General features: G+C 59.6%; 7 protein-coding genes across 7 annotated transcripts; 3 read left to right on the plus strand and 4 right to left on the minus strand.

The window, feature by feature from the left end:
* Window positions 1–487: 487 nt before the first annotated feature.
* On the minus strand, window positions 488–3,068 carry VTJ04DRAFT_5576 (uncharacterized protein; the record flags this gene model as incomplete). The annotated part of the gene is made up of 2 exons (XM_069363705.1): window positions 488–2,730; window positions 2,786–3,068. The coding sequence occupies 2 exons, from the start codon at window positions 3,066–3,068 to the stop codon at window positions 488–490; spliced, it is 2,526 nt and encodes an 841-aa protein (XP_069220525.1).
* Window positions 3,069–4,262: 1,194 nt separating this feature from the next.
* VTJ04DRAFT_5577 (uncharacterized protein) lies at window positions 4,263–4,582 on the plus strand (the record flags this gene model as incomplete). Its single annotated transcript, XM_069363706.1, has 2 exons — window positions 4,263–4,320; window positions 4,401–4,582. 2 exons carry the CDS (start codon window positions 4,263–4,265, stop codon window positions 4,580–4,582), a joined length of 240 nt encoding a protein of 79 aa, XP_069220526.1.
* A 1,587-nt stretch (window positions 4,583–6,169) lies between these two features.
* VTJ04DRAFT_5578 (uncharacterized protein) lies at window positions 6,170–6,613 on the minus strand (the record flags this gene model as incomplete). Its single annotated transcript, XM_069363707.1, has 1 exon — window positions 6,170–6,613. One exon carries the CDS (start codon window positions 6,611–6,613, stop codon window positions 6,170–6,172), a length of 444 nt encoding a protein of 147 aa, XP_069220527.1.
* A 47-nt stretch (window positions 6,614–6,660) lies between these two features.
* Window positions 6,661–8,136, minus strand: VTJ04DRAFT_5579 (uncharacterized protein; the record flags this gene model as incomplete). Its single annotated transcript, XM_069363708.1, has 1 exon — window positions 6,661–8,136. One exon carries the CDS (start codon window positions 8,134–8,136, stop codon window positions 6,661–6,663), a length of 1,476 nt encoding a protein of 491 aa, XP_069220528.1.
* Window positions 8,137–8,474: 338 nt separating this feature from the next.
* Window positions 8,475–8,786, minus strand: VTJ04DRAFT_5580 (uncharacterized protein; the record flags this gene model as incomplete). The annotated part of the gene is made up of 1 exon (XM_069363710.1): window positions 8,475–8,786. The coding sequence occupies one exon, from the start codon at window positions 8,784–8,786 to the stop codon at window positions 8,475–8,477; it is 312 nt and encodes a 103-aa protein (XP_069220529.1).
* Window positions 8,787–10,292: 1,506 nt separating this feature from the next.
* On the plus strand, window positions 10,293–12,449 carry VTJ04DRAFT_5581 (uncharacterized protein; the record flags this gene model as incomplete). The annotated part of the gene is made up of 1 exon (XM_069363711.1): window positions 10,293–12,449. The coding sequence occupies one exon, from the start codon at window positions 10,293–10,295 to the stop codon at window positions 12,447–12,449; it is 2,157 nt and encodes a 718-aa protein (XP_069220530.1).
* Window positions 12,450–13,028: 579 nt separating this feature from the next.
* VTJ04DRAFT_5582 (uncharacterized protein) lies at window positions 13,029–15,339 on the plus strand (the record flags this gene model as incomplete). The annotated part of the gene is made up of 3 exons (XM_069363712.1): window positions 13,029–13,290; window positions 13,363–15,160; window positions 15,294–15,339. 3 exons carry the CDS (start codon window positions 13,029–13,031, stop codon window positions 15,337–15,339), a joined length of 2,106 nt encoding a protein of 701 aa, XP_069220531.1.
* Between the last annotated feature and the right edge of the window lie 106 nt (window positions 15,340–15,445).

The raw sequence follows: 15,445 nt of genomic DNA on the forward strand, positions 1-15,445 counted from the left end.
CCCCCCTCCCCTCCTCCCCCCCCCCTCCTCCTCTCCCCCCCCCTCCTCTCCCCCCCTCTCCTCTCCTCTCCAAAGATCGGAAAAATACAACACCCAACTTGCGTCTGCCTGCCTGCTTGGTGATCCTCTGCCTGTCCTCTTCCTTGGAAGAGACCCCCATCCCTCCCCTCCTCCTCCCTCCATGATGGGCTCCTAAAGAGCAAAAAAAAGGTCTCTACACCGCTGTTGAGTTATATCATTACAACTCGTAGGACAAAGAAAACGAAGAAAGACAGACCAGAGGAAGTCCCTCCCGCTCCATCGCTCCATATGGGTATCTATAATAATCAACATACCAATCCCGTCCCAAGCCGTCAAGAGGAAAAAAGTCATCACCCAGAAAACTCAAACGCCACATCTCAACGTTGCCCACGCTTTAGTCACTCCATCCCTCGCAGTCGCAGCAGCCGCAGTGGCACGCTCATTCTCCTTTATCACCACTGTTCCCTCAGCTGCTGCTGCTGCTGTTATTGTTGTCATGGGTCATCGACGCCGGCGACGGCGACAACGACGGGGAAACAATCTTAACGGGGGCGGTCTGGCCAGGCTCGGTCGTGGTCGCCGCCTTGCTGTCCCGCTTCGAAGCGGCAGCGGCAGCGACGTCCTTGGCAGCCGCCACCGCAGCCTCGGCCGTTTGCGGGGTGATCGGTTCCCGGACATACTCATCATCCGAGGAGGTGATGGCGGAGGCGGGCTCGTCGGCATGCGAGGTGGCATCGTCGCTTGTGATGCTGTTGCTGCTGCATGTGCGGTCCTCCTCTTCCTCGTCGCCTTCCGAGATGGGGGCGGCGGTGGCAGCGGCGGCAACAGCGACCGTGACGGCGGTCGAGGTCGAGGAAGCGTTCTTTGTGTGGCGCGGGCTGGAGGGGAGCGGGACTTGCGCGGGCGAGGTGGGAGAGGGTTCCTCGGGGATTGGTTGAGGGGAGGTTGTGCGTGACGAGGACTCCCGTTCGGGAGTGATGGGCTTCGGGGAGTTCAGGGATGAATCGATAGTCATGGAGTTGCGGAGCGGACTGCGGAGGGAGGAAACGTCGCCAAACTCGCTGCGGCTCCCGCGGGAAATGCGAGCAGGGCTCCGGGGTGGGAGTGGTGGGGGCACGCGCTTCGGGATGGTGACAATGGCGCCTCGGACTGGGATGGCTTGCGCGATCTGCGGGCGCTGTAAAGAGGACCGGGCTGGCCGCGCCGAGGCCGTGGCGACTTCGCAGATGATGGGCTCTTCTTCGTCGTCTTCATCCTCATCATCCTCGTCATCATCATCGTCCTCGTCGTCGTCCTTATCGGCGTCATTCTTGTCGCCGGCAGTTTCACCAGGGACTTTGCGATCCTTAGATTCATCAGGCGTCGCGACCTTTTCAGCAGCAGGCTCCTTAGCCTCAGGCTTGGTATCCTGCTCGGTGATGGGCTTCTTGATATCAGCAGTCGCAGCCTGCACCTCGGCAGTTTGCGTCTCAGGCTCCGTCCTCTCCGGCTGCTCTGGCGTTTGCTTCAGGTGCTCGATAACACTGGTGTCGACCTTGGTGTAATCGACCTCGTCGGGCTCGGCAAGAGTCGGCAGGCGGTCAACCACATCCTTGCCGTCGTCACTATTAGCACGGCTGTAGGCGGTGTCGATGGTGGCGGCATCGGTCTGTGAGGTAAACGCATCCGTGACGGCGGTAGCGCCCGTACGCGAGGACATGCAGCTGCCGCGGTTGCTCCTCGAGGCGAAGGTGTCCAAGCTCTGGCGACTGAAACGGCCATACCGTGGGCTCGCTGGCCCGGATTGGAGGTCGAGTTGGACGCTCGTAGGACGTGGCTTGGTGCCGGCCTCGCGAATCTCAATACCGGCCATTTCCAGGCCGATAATTCCGAAGGGGTCCGGATCGTTGGCATCGGGAAGACCGAACGTCTGGCGCGAAGGAGAGACAAGCGAAGCGAGCGATGCGCGGGGGCTTTCGATATCAGCGTCACCGGGTGCAGGCTGCTGGGCAAGCCAATCCATCAGAGTCTTGTCATAATCGGAACGACCTTCAGCAGCCTTGATGACTTCGAACAGGGGCCGCATCTCGGGTACGTGCTTTGGGACGTTTCCGGCCAGGATGTCGAGGATAGTGACTCCTGGACAGTAGAAGCGCTCGTTCTCGTTGGCGCGTTCTGAGACCAGAGATCCGTCTAGAGTCACCGCCTGGTGCTTGCCGCGCGCCTTGACGTAGGTCAGAACTGTGTCGTTAATCTCACGCCAGGGAATCTCGGGTTCAGGGGCGCCGTCTGCAACGAGCGGACCAACGGCCAGGTCGACGTGGTCACCGAGGATCAGCTTGGGTTGGGTAAACATCTCGAGGGTTTGTACGCTGTTGATCACCAAAAGGCAGTCGTAGATATCGACGCCCATGACGAAGGCGAGCTCAGCGGTGTGCAGAATGATAGCCGACGGCGGCGACCAAGTGCCGTCAGCCTTGCGAGCGGTAATCAGGCCGGAACCTCCGGAGCCCGACATCCAGAGACCGGAGCGCATGCACGAGAAGACGGCGAGACCGACGGCATTCTGGATTATTCGTGGGGGAATCTTCTTTGTGACAAAAGGGCCCTCGGAGGGCTTGTCCTTGTCCGTCTTGGACTGTTCAGACTCCTCGGACTGATTCGATGTATTATCAGACGCTTCTTGCGCCTGGCTCGGCGCTTCCCCGGCCTGTGACAGGAAGCCATCAACTGTTGGGTAGGTCAGCAGGCGAGCCCCTGAACCTTGCGGTGCTCAGACACGTACAGCAGAACGACTTGATGATCCTCGCGGCCTTGTCGCACTCCTTGTCAAGGGTCGTGGGCCAATATGTCTCTCGACCGTAGCGCGTGCGGTTTGGCAGAGGAGCAGGCGTGTTTCGGGCGGCGGCGGCCGGCACGATCTTCTCGGCCCAGCCGAAGAGGCTGCTCAGGGCAGCTGGGGCCTTGGGTCCCGCGGTGGTAGGCGAGGGAGCAGGAGTGGTCGTCGAGGAGGGGTTGCTTTGTCTCGATCGGTCCCACGAGGGGAGCAGAGCCGAGACGCGATGCATGGCGGGGGTTGAGCCGGGCCTGCTCGACGCAGCGAGCAAGCAATGGCGCCTTTCGTGACGTCAAGTCAACGCCTCGGATACTGAGCAAAGTGGTGGAGGGACAAGGCGATGTTGAAGCGAGGCTGTCTGTTTTTCGTTCGGCGGGTGAGGCGAGTCGGCGATGCTCGGATGTATGCGCTTGTAAGCGCTGAACGGAATACGTCGTGTCCGCTGATCAAAGAAGAGAAGGGAGAGAAAGAAAACCTTGACGAGATGACGGAGCAGTCGGATGCCCGAGCAAACAAACAAAAACCTGGAGACCAGGGAGGGCTGTCATTATCAATGGGGTCCGATTCAGATGCGGCCCCGGTTCATTTCAGGTCTGGAGAAGTTCAGGTCCGGCCCCCTGGCGGCTCGGGTTGGGGGGAGCCAGAAGTGAACCACCAAAAGCCAAAAGTCAGAAGCCAGAACCCAGAACCCAGAGATGCGGGAGACGGACGGCGATCCGCAAAAAGAGGGACAGCGACAGGGGCCGGGGTGTCCATGGCCGGCCATTGGGGTGGATCCCTTTCAGCAGGTGCCGGGCGTTGGGCAAGGCCGGCCGGTGGATTCTTGGCCTGTCACTGGCTTGCACAGAAGGGGCTCGCTGCAGCCGGTGACATGGACGGGCTCCATCGTTTCCCACTTTGTGCCCCGCAGGACAGGCCCGAGGCCCAGAATCCAACAAAAACTAGGACAAGACATTGGCTACCGTCGGGAATCGCCAGATGGTGTGCACCTTGTTTCTTTTTGTCTGTGCCTGGCAGCAATGATGGTGGGCAATATTAAGAGGGGGTCTATAGCTCTCTGCAAACATTGCATACTACACACTCGGGAAAACAGACTAAAGATTGCAGCACACCATCTTCAACGGGAGGGCCCGAGTCTGGTGTTGCTGGGTCTCGAACAAAACGGCCTCCATCTTCAGTTGTTCCAGCGTCACTCTGTTGCTCTCTCACGCCCACCAGTTCACTTCGTATCTCGGACCTGCGCCGCGGCGGCGGGATGGAAGACGGGCCAGCAGCGGGACTAAGGACCTGACTGAGCAGCGCCAGCGGCCTGCATCCCACGAACCAGCCTGACGAATCCCAGACAGGACATCATCATCCCTTGACAAACGCTCACCTGACTCCAGCTCAGTCGGCTCCGCCGGCAGCCAAAGAGGCAGCAAAAGAAATGGCAAGCCGCACGTTCGCAGCGCCGTTCTCTTTGCGTGGTGTTCTTGGCGACCGACGTACGCTACTGAGCCGAACGCCGCGCGGGATGAGACAGCAAACCCCAAGAGAGAGGCGAGATCACAACCTGCATTTTTAGAGATTAAAGAGCTCCACATCAGCCCCGTCCTGGCCCTCGAACTGCCGACCGTCACCCCTGACGCCCCGGACCCCAGCCGAGTCCGCCGGATCCCGGGCGCAAAGGATTCGGCACCACGCGGCGATCAGCCGTGCCCGTTGTCATATGGGCACGGACGGACAGTAATGAATCTCCGAAGCTGAATCTCTGTTGTCTGGCATCTCGCGACGACGGGGATTTTCTTTGCCCAAGCTACCTTTTCTATCTTGTCGTGACGTGTCAAAGTCTCGGACGGGTGCAGAAGGGTACATCTGTAGAGGAACCATCCCCGCACTGCTGTCCCAAATCAAGCTAACAGCGACCTCACCACAGAGGTTGTACGCTGGGAAAGGGTTTAATCTACGGAGTAGGGGACAGCACTCAGCGCAGCCTTTGATGTCGCAAATGTCTTCCAACCCTGCGCTGTTACCCTATCTCCTGCTGCCCCAAACCTGGTTTAGAACATAATATAGTACATACATGTATGTACTCCGTACACATCACGGCTGCAGTGCTGCATACTATAAACATCACCGAGGCCTGATCACTGTCACCTATCATTGGCAGACAATATCCTCGAACCATACATTATTCAAACGCTTCGCAGACCTGAACAGCCGCACTCAACTTTGCCACCTCCCCTGCGTCCATACCTTCTACACACTCGCCTCCAACTCGATCCCCATCCATTCATTGTTCGCGGCAGATAGTAAATAACGAATACTCGGAGATGCGGGAGCTGTGCAGGACGTGCTGCTCCCGCCATGTGCCCCAGGTAAGGTCCAGTTCCGTAAGCTTCCAGAATGAACGCCCCCCCCCCCCCACAACACACACAAGACCGTGTTTCTGCTGCCTCAGGTACCTACCTGACCTGACCTGCTTGCGTAACCTCCCACCATGTCTTACCTAAGTCGCACCTACATTATGTACATAGCATGCAGTGCGAGTCAGTCAGACGCCTGACCGGCGGCGCCTTTGGGTTTGGGGAGGTAGATACCTATCAACTCGGATCCAACAACACCTTTCGTCACCTACCTACGTTACCCAGCCGTTGACGGTTCGATGTCGAGCTGCACCTAATCACCACAAACTACTGCGTACTGCGGTAGACAGGTCTCCAATACGGCCGGCAGTATTAACCGAAAGCTGAGCCTCACGCCAACATCCGTCTCGCCTCATCTCGACCGTTGCAGCAGCGCTGTATTAGATATGCGTACTCAGCTCCAAAGTAGTCCCTTCCTGCTTCCCTTTTTACCGACTCTCCCGCCCGGCATCGACCCATCCATCTCAGCCCAAGAACCGTTTTATGTATTTATGTATGTATGCCAAGGGGGTGGTGTGGTGCGTTGTCGGTTGTGTCGATCGGCAGGGGAGGTCAAAGTAGGTAGGTAGTATCGAGGACGCGGTAGAGTTCAGCTCTACTTGTTGTGGAGGTATTTCGCGGCATTTACATACTTCGTAAGAGCTGCTTGTTTACAAATTCAAGTTGGCTGAAAGATGGGATAATTGCCAACACCACCAGGTGTCTCAGCCATGTCTCTGATACCTAGGTAGTCAGAGGCAAGCTCTCCTGAACTTGAAGCGCATAGTACACACATATATATACCAATTCATGGACGACGAACGGAGGAAGATATTATGTGTTCTTTGTCTAATAATAACAGAGCCCATGTCTACAATTGCTTGCATTCTGTCTACCAAAACCATGTGTAATACTACCATATGACGTGTATACAGTATAATAAACCAAGTCATAAAAATCCAGAAAAACACATCAAAAGGTTGCGCCAAAATAATTCCCCGCCATTCCCATGAATGATAGAGAACAACAAAAAAGTGAACCAAACCAACCCATGGTATGTGCGCCTTTGACAGCTCCTCCCAACCGACCCATGTCTAATAAACTCAGGTATGCGCCCGTATGCCGTGCCATGTTCACGCTGAGCAGGCGAGAGTGAGAGAGAGAGGTAGGTATCCAAGTCGAGAAGTGGCGTTTGTTCGATTGTATCGTTGGGTTCGTAGAATAGAAGACAGAAAAAAGGTGAAGCGGATAATCCGAGGGCATCGAGTGTGTATGTGTCATGTCGTGATGTGTCGTGAATATGTACAGCGGGATGTCGTCGTTGTTGACGTCTCATATGGCGAAAATGTGGCGAGTCCAGGCGGATGTCGCGAGTGTCGAATCTCCAGTCCATCAGGCGGTACTGTTTTCACCAGCGCCAAACCCCAAAGACCGAGCTTCCTACGCTTCCACCTTCCCCAAGCGCGGGTATTCCTTATTGCCCTCCACTAAGAACCTCTCCAGCGCCCTCGAGTCCACCACCTTGACCACACACCCGTTCCCCTCGCCGGTGCCGCGCCCGCGCAGCAGCGACAGCGTCTTCCCGTCCACGACGACATCGCCCCCATTCTCCGCCTTCTCCACCCACGCCTCGTCCCCTCCGACAGGCCTCCACTCATCATCCGTGACAGGGCGGAACATGTACACCTCACGGTGCGCCGCGGAGCCGGGGGCGCGGAAGTCGCCGGCCTCGGCGTCTCCTTCCATATGGAAGCGGCGCAGGCGGGGGAGACGGCCTTGCAGGGCCGAGAACAGACCGCGGAAGGAGCCCTCGTGTAGGTGGACGCCGCCGAGGGGCGCCTCGTGGGGCCGCGCGAGCCCGCGCCCGCCGAGACGCAGCCGCTCGAGCGTTGCCGCGTGCCGCAGCAGGAAGAAGCGCAGGTCCTTCTCGGCGAGGCTGACGCCCTCGAGGTGGAGGTCGGTCAGCCGCGGGAAGACGGGGTCGGCGACGGCGGCGGCCCGGGGAGAGGTGGTTGGGGTGACGGCCCGCGGGGAGTTGGCGCCACTGCCCCCGCCGCTGAACATGCCGTGCAGGGAAAGAGGGAACTTCTCAGCCGGGGCGTGGGAGGTGTGGAAGGCCAGGGAGAGGTGGGTGAGATTCGTGGCCTGCTGGAGGACGTGGCCGAGACCGTTGATGGTGCGGAAGCGAGCCTGAGGTCCCAGACTCCGCATGTCGGGGACGTCGAGGACCAGGCGTAGACGCGACAAGCTCGCAAAGGAGCGAGCACAGTCGAACCAGAGACGACGGGTCTCGGGGATGCGGAACAGGTCGAGGGGCAGCTGGTCGATGGAAAACGAATCGAGGTTGGCGTGGCGGACAGCCGAGACGATGGCGTTCAGGTTCTTGCAAGCCAGCTCACGATCGAACTTGCGGCAGATCCGGTCGGAAAACACATCGCGGAACACGCCGAGATCGTTGTGAGGGCACCGAGTAAAGGTGACTTCGACGTGGCGTAGGTTGGGCAGCCCCTGGAATGCTTGCTCGAGCTCGCTGGTGCGGGTATACGCAGGGGGTAGATGGCGAGCACGCTCCTCTCGCTCGTAGTAGCGGTTCCAGTCATGTCGGAGGAGCTCATCGCGCTCTTCGGGATCCTGAAGCCAGTGCTTGAAGAATGTCGCGTGGCGGGCGTTGTACTCGTGGACGCTGGCGAAGTTGAAGGTGACAGACCGGATCTTGTCTCGGAGACGGTCGTGGCCGGCGATGGAATATAACCTCCAGATGTCGTTCCGCCACTCGACGACGTCAAAGTGCGAACCTAAGAGAAACTCGTAGCCCAACTCGGCATACCGGCCGCCAGCCAGGCGGAGGGTCCTCACGGAGGGAGCATCGCAGTATTCGAAGATGAGCCGCACCAGCTCGACGGGGAGAGAGTCCATGCTGGGACGACAGAAACCACCGAAACCCAGAGCCGAGCACCAGCCGGGCTCATGGAAACCGATTCGGGTAGTTACGTTATGGTGACAGCGTGACAGCAACGGGTTGGATAGCAGAATCCGTAAAGGAGACGAGAATGTTGTGGGATGACGGGGTGAGTGGTTGACTTATACCGCCAGAATCTACACACCGCATGCTTCGCAGTAGCGTCTGACAAAGACCGGGGATCCAATCACCGCCTTGCAGTGAGGTGGCCACGGGCGAGGGACAAGCCAGGCGAACATGGTTTTCGAGAAACGCATGCCATGGCTTGGCCAACGCAAACATGCTGTTCCTTGCGCTAGTTCATTCGGCCCACTGGCGGCCAGGCTACGTTTTGGGCACATCGGAAAGCAAACAGGCGGGACAGCGTGAAAAGAAACTGCGACACCGAGAAAGAAAATCTCTGAGCAGCGAAGAAGTCGGTGAGCTTCGAGACAGGGCCGGGGGGGTTGGCGGTCCCGGCCACGGGCGACCACTGGGACGGGAGCGACAGGGGGGTGTTCATGGTGTGGCGGATCGGTAGCGGCCAGTTGCAGGGCGAGCCGCTCCAACACAACGTGAGCGAGCGAGTCCCGAGTGGGCGGACAGGCGGTGGGCGGTGAAGGTCCATGGATCCGCCAGAGTGTGATGGAAAGGAGGTGTGACGGAAGAAGCGGAGGATTGCTTCGCTGGTCGACCACCGTCAGTTTCCGGGTCGGGTTGTTCGCTCCGAGAAGTGAAGCTAGCTTTCTGTTCCTTGCAGCACGTGAGGCATTGCTGCTGTGGCCTGGCTGCCTGCGAAGTGGGTTCGAGAAGCTTTTTTGTTGTCGATGATGCAATGTGCATTCGTGGATGAGGGTCCTCTAGCAAGAACGGAGCCTTGGGATCCAATGCTGCAGTCATGTCCATGACGAGGGCCGGCCGGGTGTCAGTTGGGTGGGCAATCTACGCCTGCCCGGAGCTCCATAGCGTAGGAACCGTGTACTTTGTACATACACAGGGACGCTGAGACAGATAGGTATGTACTGTACGTAGTCCTCTTTCGTCCGGATTCTTGCTCGGAGCGCACAACGTAAGTACGCATGTGTGTGTGGGGTGTTGTGCTGGTCTTCCAGGTTGTTGGCTTGGACAGGCCATGCAAATGGCGGAAATGAGAGAAAAACGTCCGAAATGGCGGGCGTTGCACCAGGCCACCCAACAACGGCGACAGGCGACAGAAGGGCCCCGCATCTCGGAGCAGACAAAGCCTGGGCCGCCCGGGTGTTGGGTCGGGTGGACATGTCTCAACTCAGGTCGACCACTCAGCCGGCTACCGTGTCCGATCCGACCTGTCTGAACTCTGTGGTGGTCATTTTTGAGGATGCAGCCCGCACTCTCCAGGCCGTGCTTCTCTCAAGCTTCTCTCGTGATGGGCCATGTTGGATTGAATTGAGTCAAGAAACCTGTCGTTCTTGAATGGAAGTCGATGAATTAGCACCACATGATGACGGATCCATCTTGACCCATTTTCCTCATTTGCATCAGGCTGCAATGGAAATGAGACATGACGGCCTGACCTGAGTCTACGAGTAAAAGTCCTTGCTCGTACCTTCTCCTAAGGAGAAAATGAGTTGATAAGCCTTGATTGTCGGGTGGTGTTGCCTGAAGTGAGGTGATGTCCTTCCGTCCTTCACTGGATTTTTTGGAATCTGGAGGAAAGTGGGCCACCCCGCTTATTGCCTGAGTGCACGTGCCATCTTTCCCCGAGCCAGCCAACCGCAGCTCGGATCCGAATGGATGGAAACAGTGGAAGCCGCGGAGTCCGGGCACCGTTGCCAAAAAGTGAATGACTTGCTGCCGGCATCCACTGAACGGCCCCCAAACAGCGTCTCCATCCACTACACCACCACTATCCGTACCTCCCATCACCACCCAGACGTAGCTCCAACATCCGTACCTACTCTTCGCTCCTCTGCTGTCGTGGCACGCCCGCCTTCGCTTCACACACATTGCAGCTGTCTGTGGACAACCACCACAATGCACACAGACGTCCACGCGACCCAGACCTAGTCCGGCTGCACCACGGCCTTCGGCATGGTAGCATCCCAACAGCAGAACCACCAGAGAGGTAACGCAGCAGCACGCCAACGAACACACCATGGTTTTCTCGAGCTTGCTCGGTGTCGCCTCGGGCGACCGCGCCGCAAAGCATTCTAGAAACACGACAGCCGCCTCCAACACCCGCATCGATCCGCAGTCCTCGAAGACCTCCCGGATAGCCACGTCCACTCCACCATCCACAACGCGGGGGTGGGCCCGCCCCGCGCTGGCCCCAGCATCTCCGGCACAGGCACACCCCCGGGCACCATCCCCGACCTCCGATCCCCCCGAATACATCTCGGACGAGGCCCACCTGCCGCCCCTCGGCCCGGAGCCACCGGACCTTCGTGAGCTCAACGCCTGCCTCGATGCCCTTGCCGCCGTCTTTCCCGATGTGCAAGTCGAAGTGTTCCGCGACATGTTCGCCAGCTTCGATGGCGAGTCGCGCCTCGCCCTCGTTGCCGATGCTCTGCTCAAGAACCGCGTGGCTTGGGTAAAGGGCCGGTGGCGCGTCGCCCCGAAGGATGGTCCCGCGCCGGCGGCCTCGACTCTCGTGCCCAAGAAGGAGACCTTCCGCAGCCCCGAGTATAAGCAGGCAGTCCGCTCCCTGGCCTACCACGAGTTCAAGGGCCTCTCTCGCTCTGCCATCAATGCCGTGCTCGCCGAGTCCAACTATTCCTACCTCGACGCCCGCCAGACCCTGGTCGACCTGTCGTCCAAGTCGTGGCGTTTTACGCTCTCGTCACTACTGTTCCGCCGCAAGCCGCCCGTGTCGGCTACCGAGGCGGAGAAGCACCCGCTCGTGGTCTGGAGGACGCCGTCTTCCGGGACGGCAGCACCCCTAATACCAGCCTTAAAGTCGACGGGTAACGCCGAGCTCGACCGCGAGCTCTTTACGGCGCTGATTGTGCCGCTCAGGGAGCGGGCCCGGGCCGAACGCGACGCTGCCGATCGCCGGTTGGCCGAGGAACTGAACCGCGCCGAGGCAGAGAGCGCCGGTGTCCTGCTCGAATGCGCCTGCTGCTTCAGCGACGCCCCTGCAGAGGAGTTTTCGTCATGCTCTGCCGACGGCCACACGGTGTGCCATCGCTGCGTGCGCCACTGCCTGTCAGAAGCGCTCTTCGGGCAGGCCTGGCTGCGCACCATCGACCGCGAGACGGGCACTCTGAAGTGTCCCGCCGTGGTGACGGGGAATTCCGACGAGTGCCCTGGGCGAATCTCCCAGGACCATCTGCACCGCGCCTTGGTGGGTGAGAAGGGCGGTGCCGAGATGCTGCACCAGCTCGAGCAGCGCCTCGCCGATCACAACCTTACTGCCAGCGGGTTACCGCTGGTTCGCTGTCCGTTCTGCTCCTACGCCGAGGTCGACGACATTTATTTGCCGCGCGGCATCGTTGACATGCGGCTGCGTCCAGAAGTTGTCAATGTCACGATTTTCTTGATCGTTGTCCTATGTGTTATGCCGCTGCTGGTCGTGCCTCTTGTGTTCACCCTGGGATTCGTCCTTTTCATGCTCCTGGCTGCCGCTGCCGGTGCGGGAACCGGGTTGTACGACTACGTGGCGGCCGAGGTCCGGGCGGCCATCGGTCGTCGTCGGCGGCGGCGGCGCGGGTTGCGGTTCGACTGCCGGGGGCCGGGGTGCGGGCGGTCGTCGTGTTTGTCGTGCGGCAAGGCCTGGGCCGATGTGCACGTGTGCCATGAGTCGGCGCTGGTGGCGTTGCGCACGCAGGTCGAACAGGCCATGAGCATGGCGGTCAAGCGCGTCTGCCCGCGCTGCAACACGTCGTTTGTGAAAAACTCGGGCTGCAACAAGCTCACCTGCCCCTGCGGCTACAAGATGTGCTACGTCTGCCGCAAGGACATTGGCGGAACCGGGGACGGGCCGGACGTCGGGTACCGCCATTTCTGCCAGCACTTTAGGCCGCATGGCGACGGTCGCAAGTGCGATCAGTGCAACCTGTGCAATCTGTGGGAGACGGAGGACACGGATGAGGTGTTGCGCCGTGCTAAGGAGGAGGCGGAACGGAAGTGGCGCGAGGCGGAGGGCCGGGAGTTGGCGGGGTCGGACGTTGATATGACTTATCTCGAGACTGGGCTGCCGGCGCGGAGGGCGACGGGGGGATTGAAGAATCTGGTGGATGATTTGCTGCGGAGGGGAAGGGTACCGGCGTTGGGGGAAGTCTGCGACGTGGTTCTTGACTTGGCTTTTGTCTGAATTCTTTTTGTCTTGATTGCTTTGGGATGGGACCTGAGAGCACTATAAGGATTTGGGAGGTTGGCTGGTTGGTATGGGTTGCGTTTGGTTTGCATTTGCGGAGTACCGTGGGCGTGTAGATGGGATACCCGAGACATTAATACTAGGATCGCATGAATCACAGACAGAACTGATTATGAAGTACAGACTTTGGCCAGCTTGATTTCACTCAGGTGGTTGATGGATGGATGTTCGTCAGTCTGAATATTACCTGATATTACACCCGTTACCGTATGTTACATAGAGTGAGTTGGATTAGGTAAGCCTACCAATTGCTCTCCTCCCCTCCAACGCGGTCGGCGCGTTGCACTGACAACCGCGGAAACCTCCATTTGCATCCTGAATTGATTTCTGACGTCGCTAACCTCCAAACCGCCCAACCCCTTATTTCTCTAACCACCGCACCATCTCATCCCTATTGTCGCCAATTCTACCAGATCTCCCGTCGGCCCGCTCCGTTCGGCACTTGCTTACCTTGTTTCCGCCCAAGAACCATTGCAGCCTCCTCCATCGCCATCGCCATCGGCCGGCGCCCGCGCAATGTCGAGCCAGACGGGCAAGTGGCGCGAGGAGCAGGTGCTCGTCATCTGCCCTGGCAGCCAAACCACTCTCGCGCAGCTCGGTTGCAACGAACTGACGCCGCCCGCCCACCGGTTTCCCACGCGCATGTTCCGCGCTCCCGATTCCGACGGCTGGCGGCCTTACCATACCTACAAGCGCCGCAAGGAGGGCGGCGCCGAGGATGAGTGGGAATATGTCGAGGATGTTGACTCGGTCGAGGGCGCCGTGTATCCGATTCAGGGTGTGTTTTCTTATTATTATGCCTTTCTTGGTCTTCGCGAAACACAACCAATGCTGACAAGGTAACCCGCAGCCGGCCGCATCGTCTACATGGATGCTTTTCTTGCCTTCCTCGAGCACGTTCATTCGCAGCTCACCACGACCTACCACAACACCCCCATTATGCTCATGGCATCGCCTCAATGGACCCGTCCAGACTGCGAAGCCATTGCCCGCTACATTTTCGAAAAGACAAAGACCCCGGCCCTGTGCCTCATCCACAGCGGCATCGCGACTCAGTACGGCCTCAAGTGGCCCAACATGACTGTTGTTGATGTCGGGTTCGAGAAGGTGGACGTGACTTGCATCTACGACGGCCGTGTCGTCTCCCATAAGGATGTGGGCGGGCCGGACAGTCCAGATGATATCAGCGGAGGGGAAGTCTTTACGCGCCGTCTTCTCGCCCTGTTGAAGGATCAAGGTTTCGACTACGACATGGCTGAGCAGTTGAAGAAGAGCCCCATCTGCGAAGTGCTTCCCTACGCCCCCGACAAGCCCGAGTTAATGGAATTGCCCGTCGAGTCGGCGCAGGGCGCGTCGGCCTCGGGAACGGGCGAGCCTCCCAAGATCATCGAGCCAACCGATGATTACGGCGTGAACGGGGACGTCAACAAGGAAATCGAAGAGGACGGCGTGCTGGACGTGGCCAACATCGTCGCGAGCGGTCAGACCCGCGAGTTTTTGGCAAAGAAGGAACGGGAAAAGGCAGAGAAGGCCAAGGCCGGGCGCAAGGGCAAGGACAAGGAGGGAGGCGCTGCTGCGGGCGACGCGGCGAAACCCCTCCGCTTGCCCAACTCCAAGCGCGTGCGCAACGTGTTCCACTACGAGGAGTTGGTCACCGAGGATGTGCCCGTTGAGCCGCCGGCCCCTGCTGAGCAGCCCATGACGGATGCACCGGCCCCGACGGCTGAGGGCGAGGCGGCAGCAGCGGCGGCGCCGGAGGAAGGTTCTGGAGATGCGCCCAAGCCAGAGGCAACGGAGGAGACAGCTAAGGCTGAAAATGGTGATGCGCCCAAACCGGCTGAAGAGTCGCAATCGCAACCGCAGCCGGCGGACGCTGCCCAGCAGCAGGAGCAGCAACCGCAACAGCAGCAGCAGCCGACGGATGCTGCGCAGACCACCACTCCCCGGACGGAGCGTGTAACACGCCGCGTGCGCCGCGACATCGAGGTCGGGCTCGAGCGGTTCCAGTTCGCCGACCGGCGCGAGATCGACCGCATCGCGACGGCCATCTACCGCGCCGTGCAGGGGATCGAAGACATGTACATGCGCCCGCCGTGCTGGGAGAACCTCGTGTTTGTCGGCAATGGCGCGCGCATCCGCGGCCTCCGCGACAACATCATCCAGACCCTGCAGGCGCGCCACATCATCTCGCCCAGCACCGCCACCATCTTCAGCTCCGAGCTGCCCTCCAACATCGGCACCCCCTCGGGCACCGGCTCGCAGACCCCGACCTCCTCCTTCGCCGGCGGGCCGCCGCACCAGCTGCCCACCTCGAGCAACGTGAACCCGCTGCTGCAGGCGGCCACGACGGCGAGCCTGAACGTTCCGGGCGCGGCGTCGAGCGGGGGTCCCGGGTCCACGGCGGGAGATGCGGCCGCCGCGGCCGCCGCGTCGGGCGGGACGAGTCACCACTTCCACAGCCAGACGCCGACTACCATCAAGCTCGCGCCGCTGCCGACATATCTGTCGGAGTGGACTAAGCACGGGTTTGAGGAGGCTATGTTTTTGGGCGCGCAGGTCGCTGCGCGCTTGGCGTTTTGCATTCATAATCTGGACGCGCAGGGGCAGGAAGCGCAGAGGATGATGAGCTTGAGTCGGGTTGATTATAAGTGAGTTGCTTCCTTCCCAATTCTGTCCTGGTCCCATTCATTCCCCCTCCCCTCCCCCGTCATCGTGTTGTTTGGTTCATGGGTTGAGTCTGTGTGTGTGTATGTGATGACTAACTGGGTCTTTTTTTGGCAGCGAACTTGGGCCAAAGGCTATCCGGACTCATTCCATGCTGGGGTGATGATGATGGATGATGTTGGAGCGTGGGTGAGGTGATGGGTCCATGTGCAACATAATGAGCAAGTGATATACCGTACGGTACGGTACCGGTGGTCATTTGAGTTTGG

This window comes from Mycothermus thermophilus (assembly GCF_041956435.1).
Source record: "Mycothermus thermophilus strain CBS 625.91 unplaced genomic scaffold VTJ04scaffold_3, whole genome shotgun sequence".
NCBI classification, from domain to species: Eukaryota; Fungi; Ascomycota; class Sordariomycetes; order Sordariales; family Chaetomiaceae; genus Mycothermus; species Mycothermus thermophilus.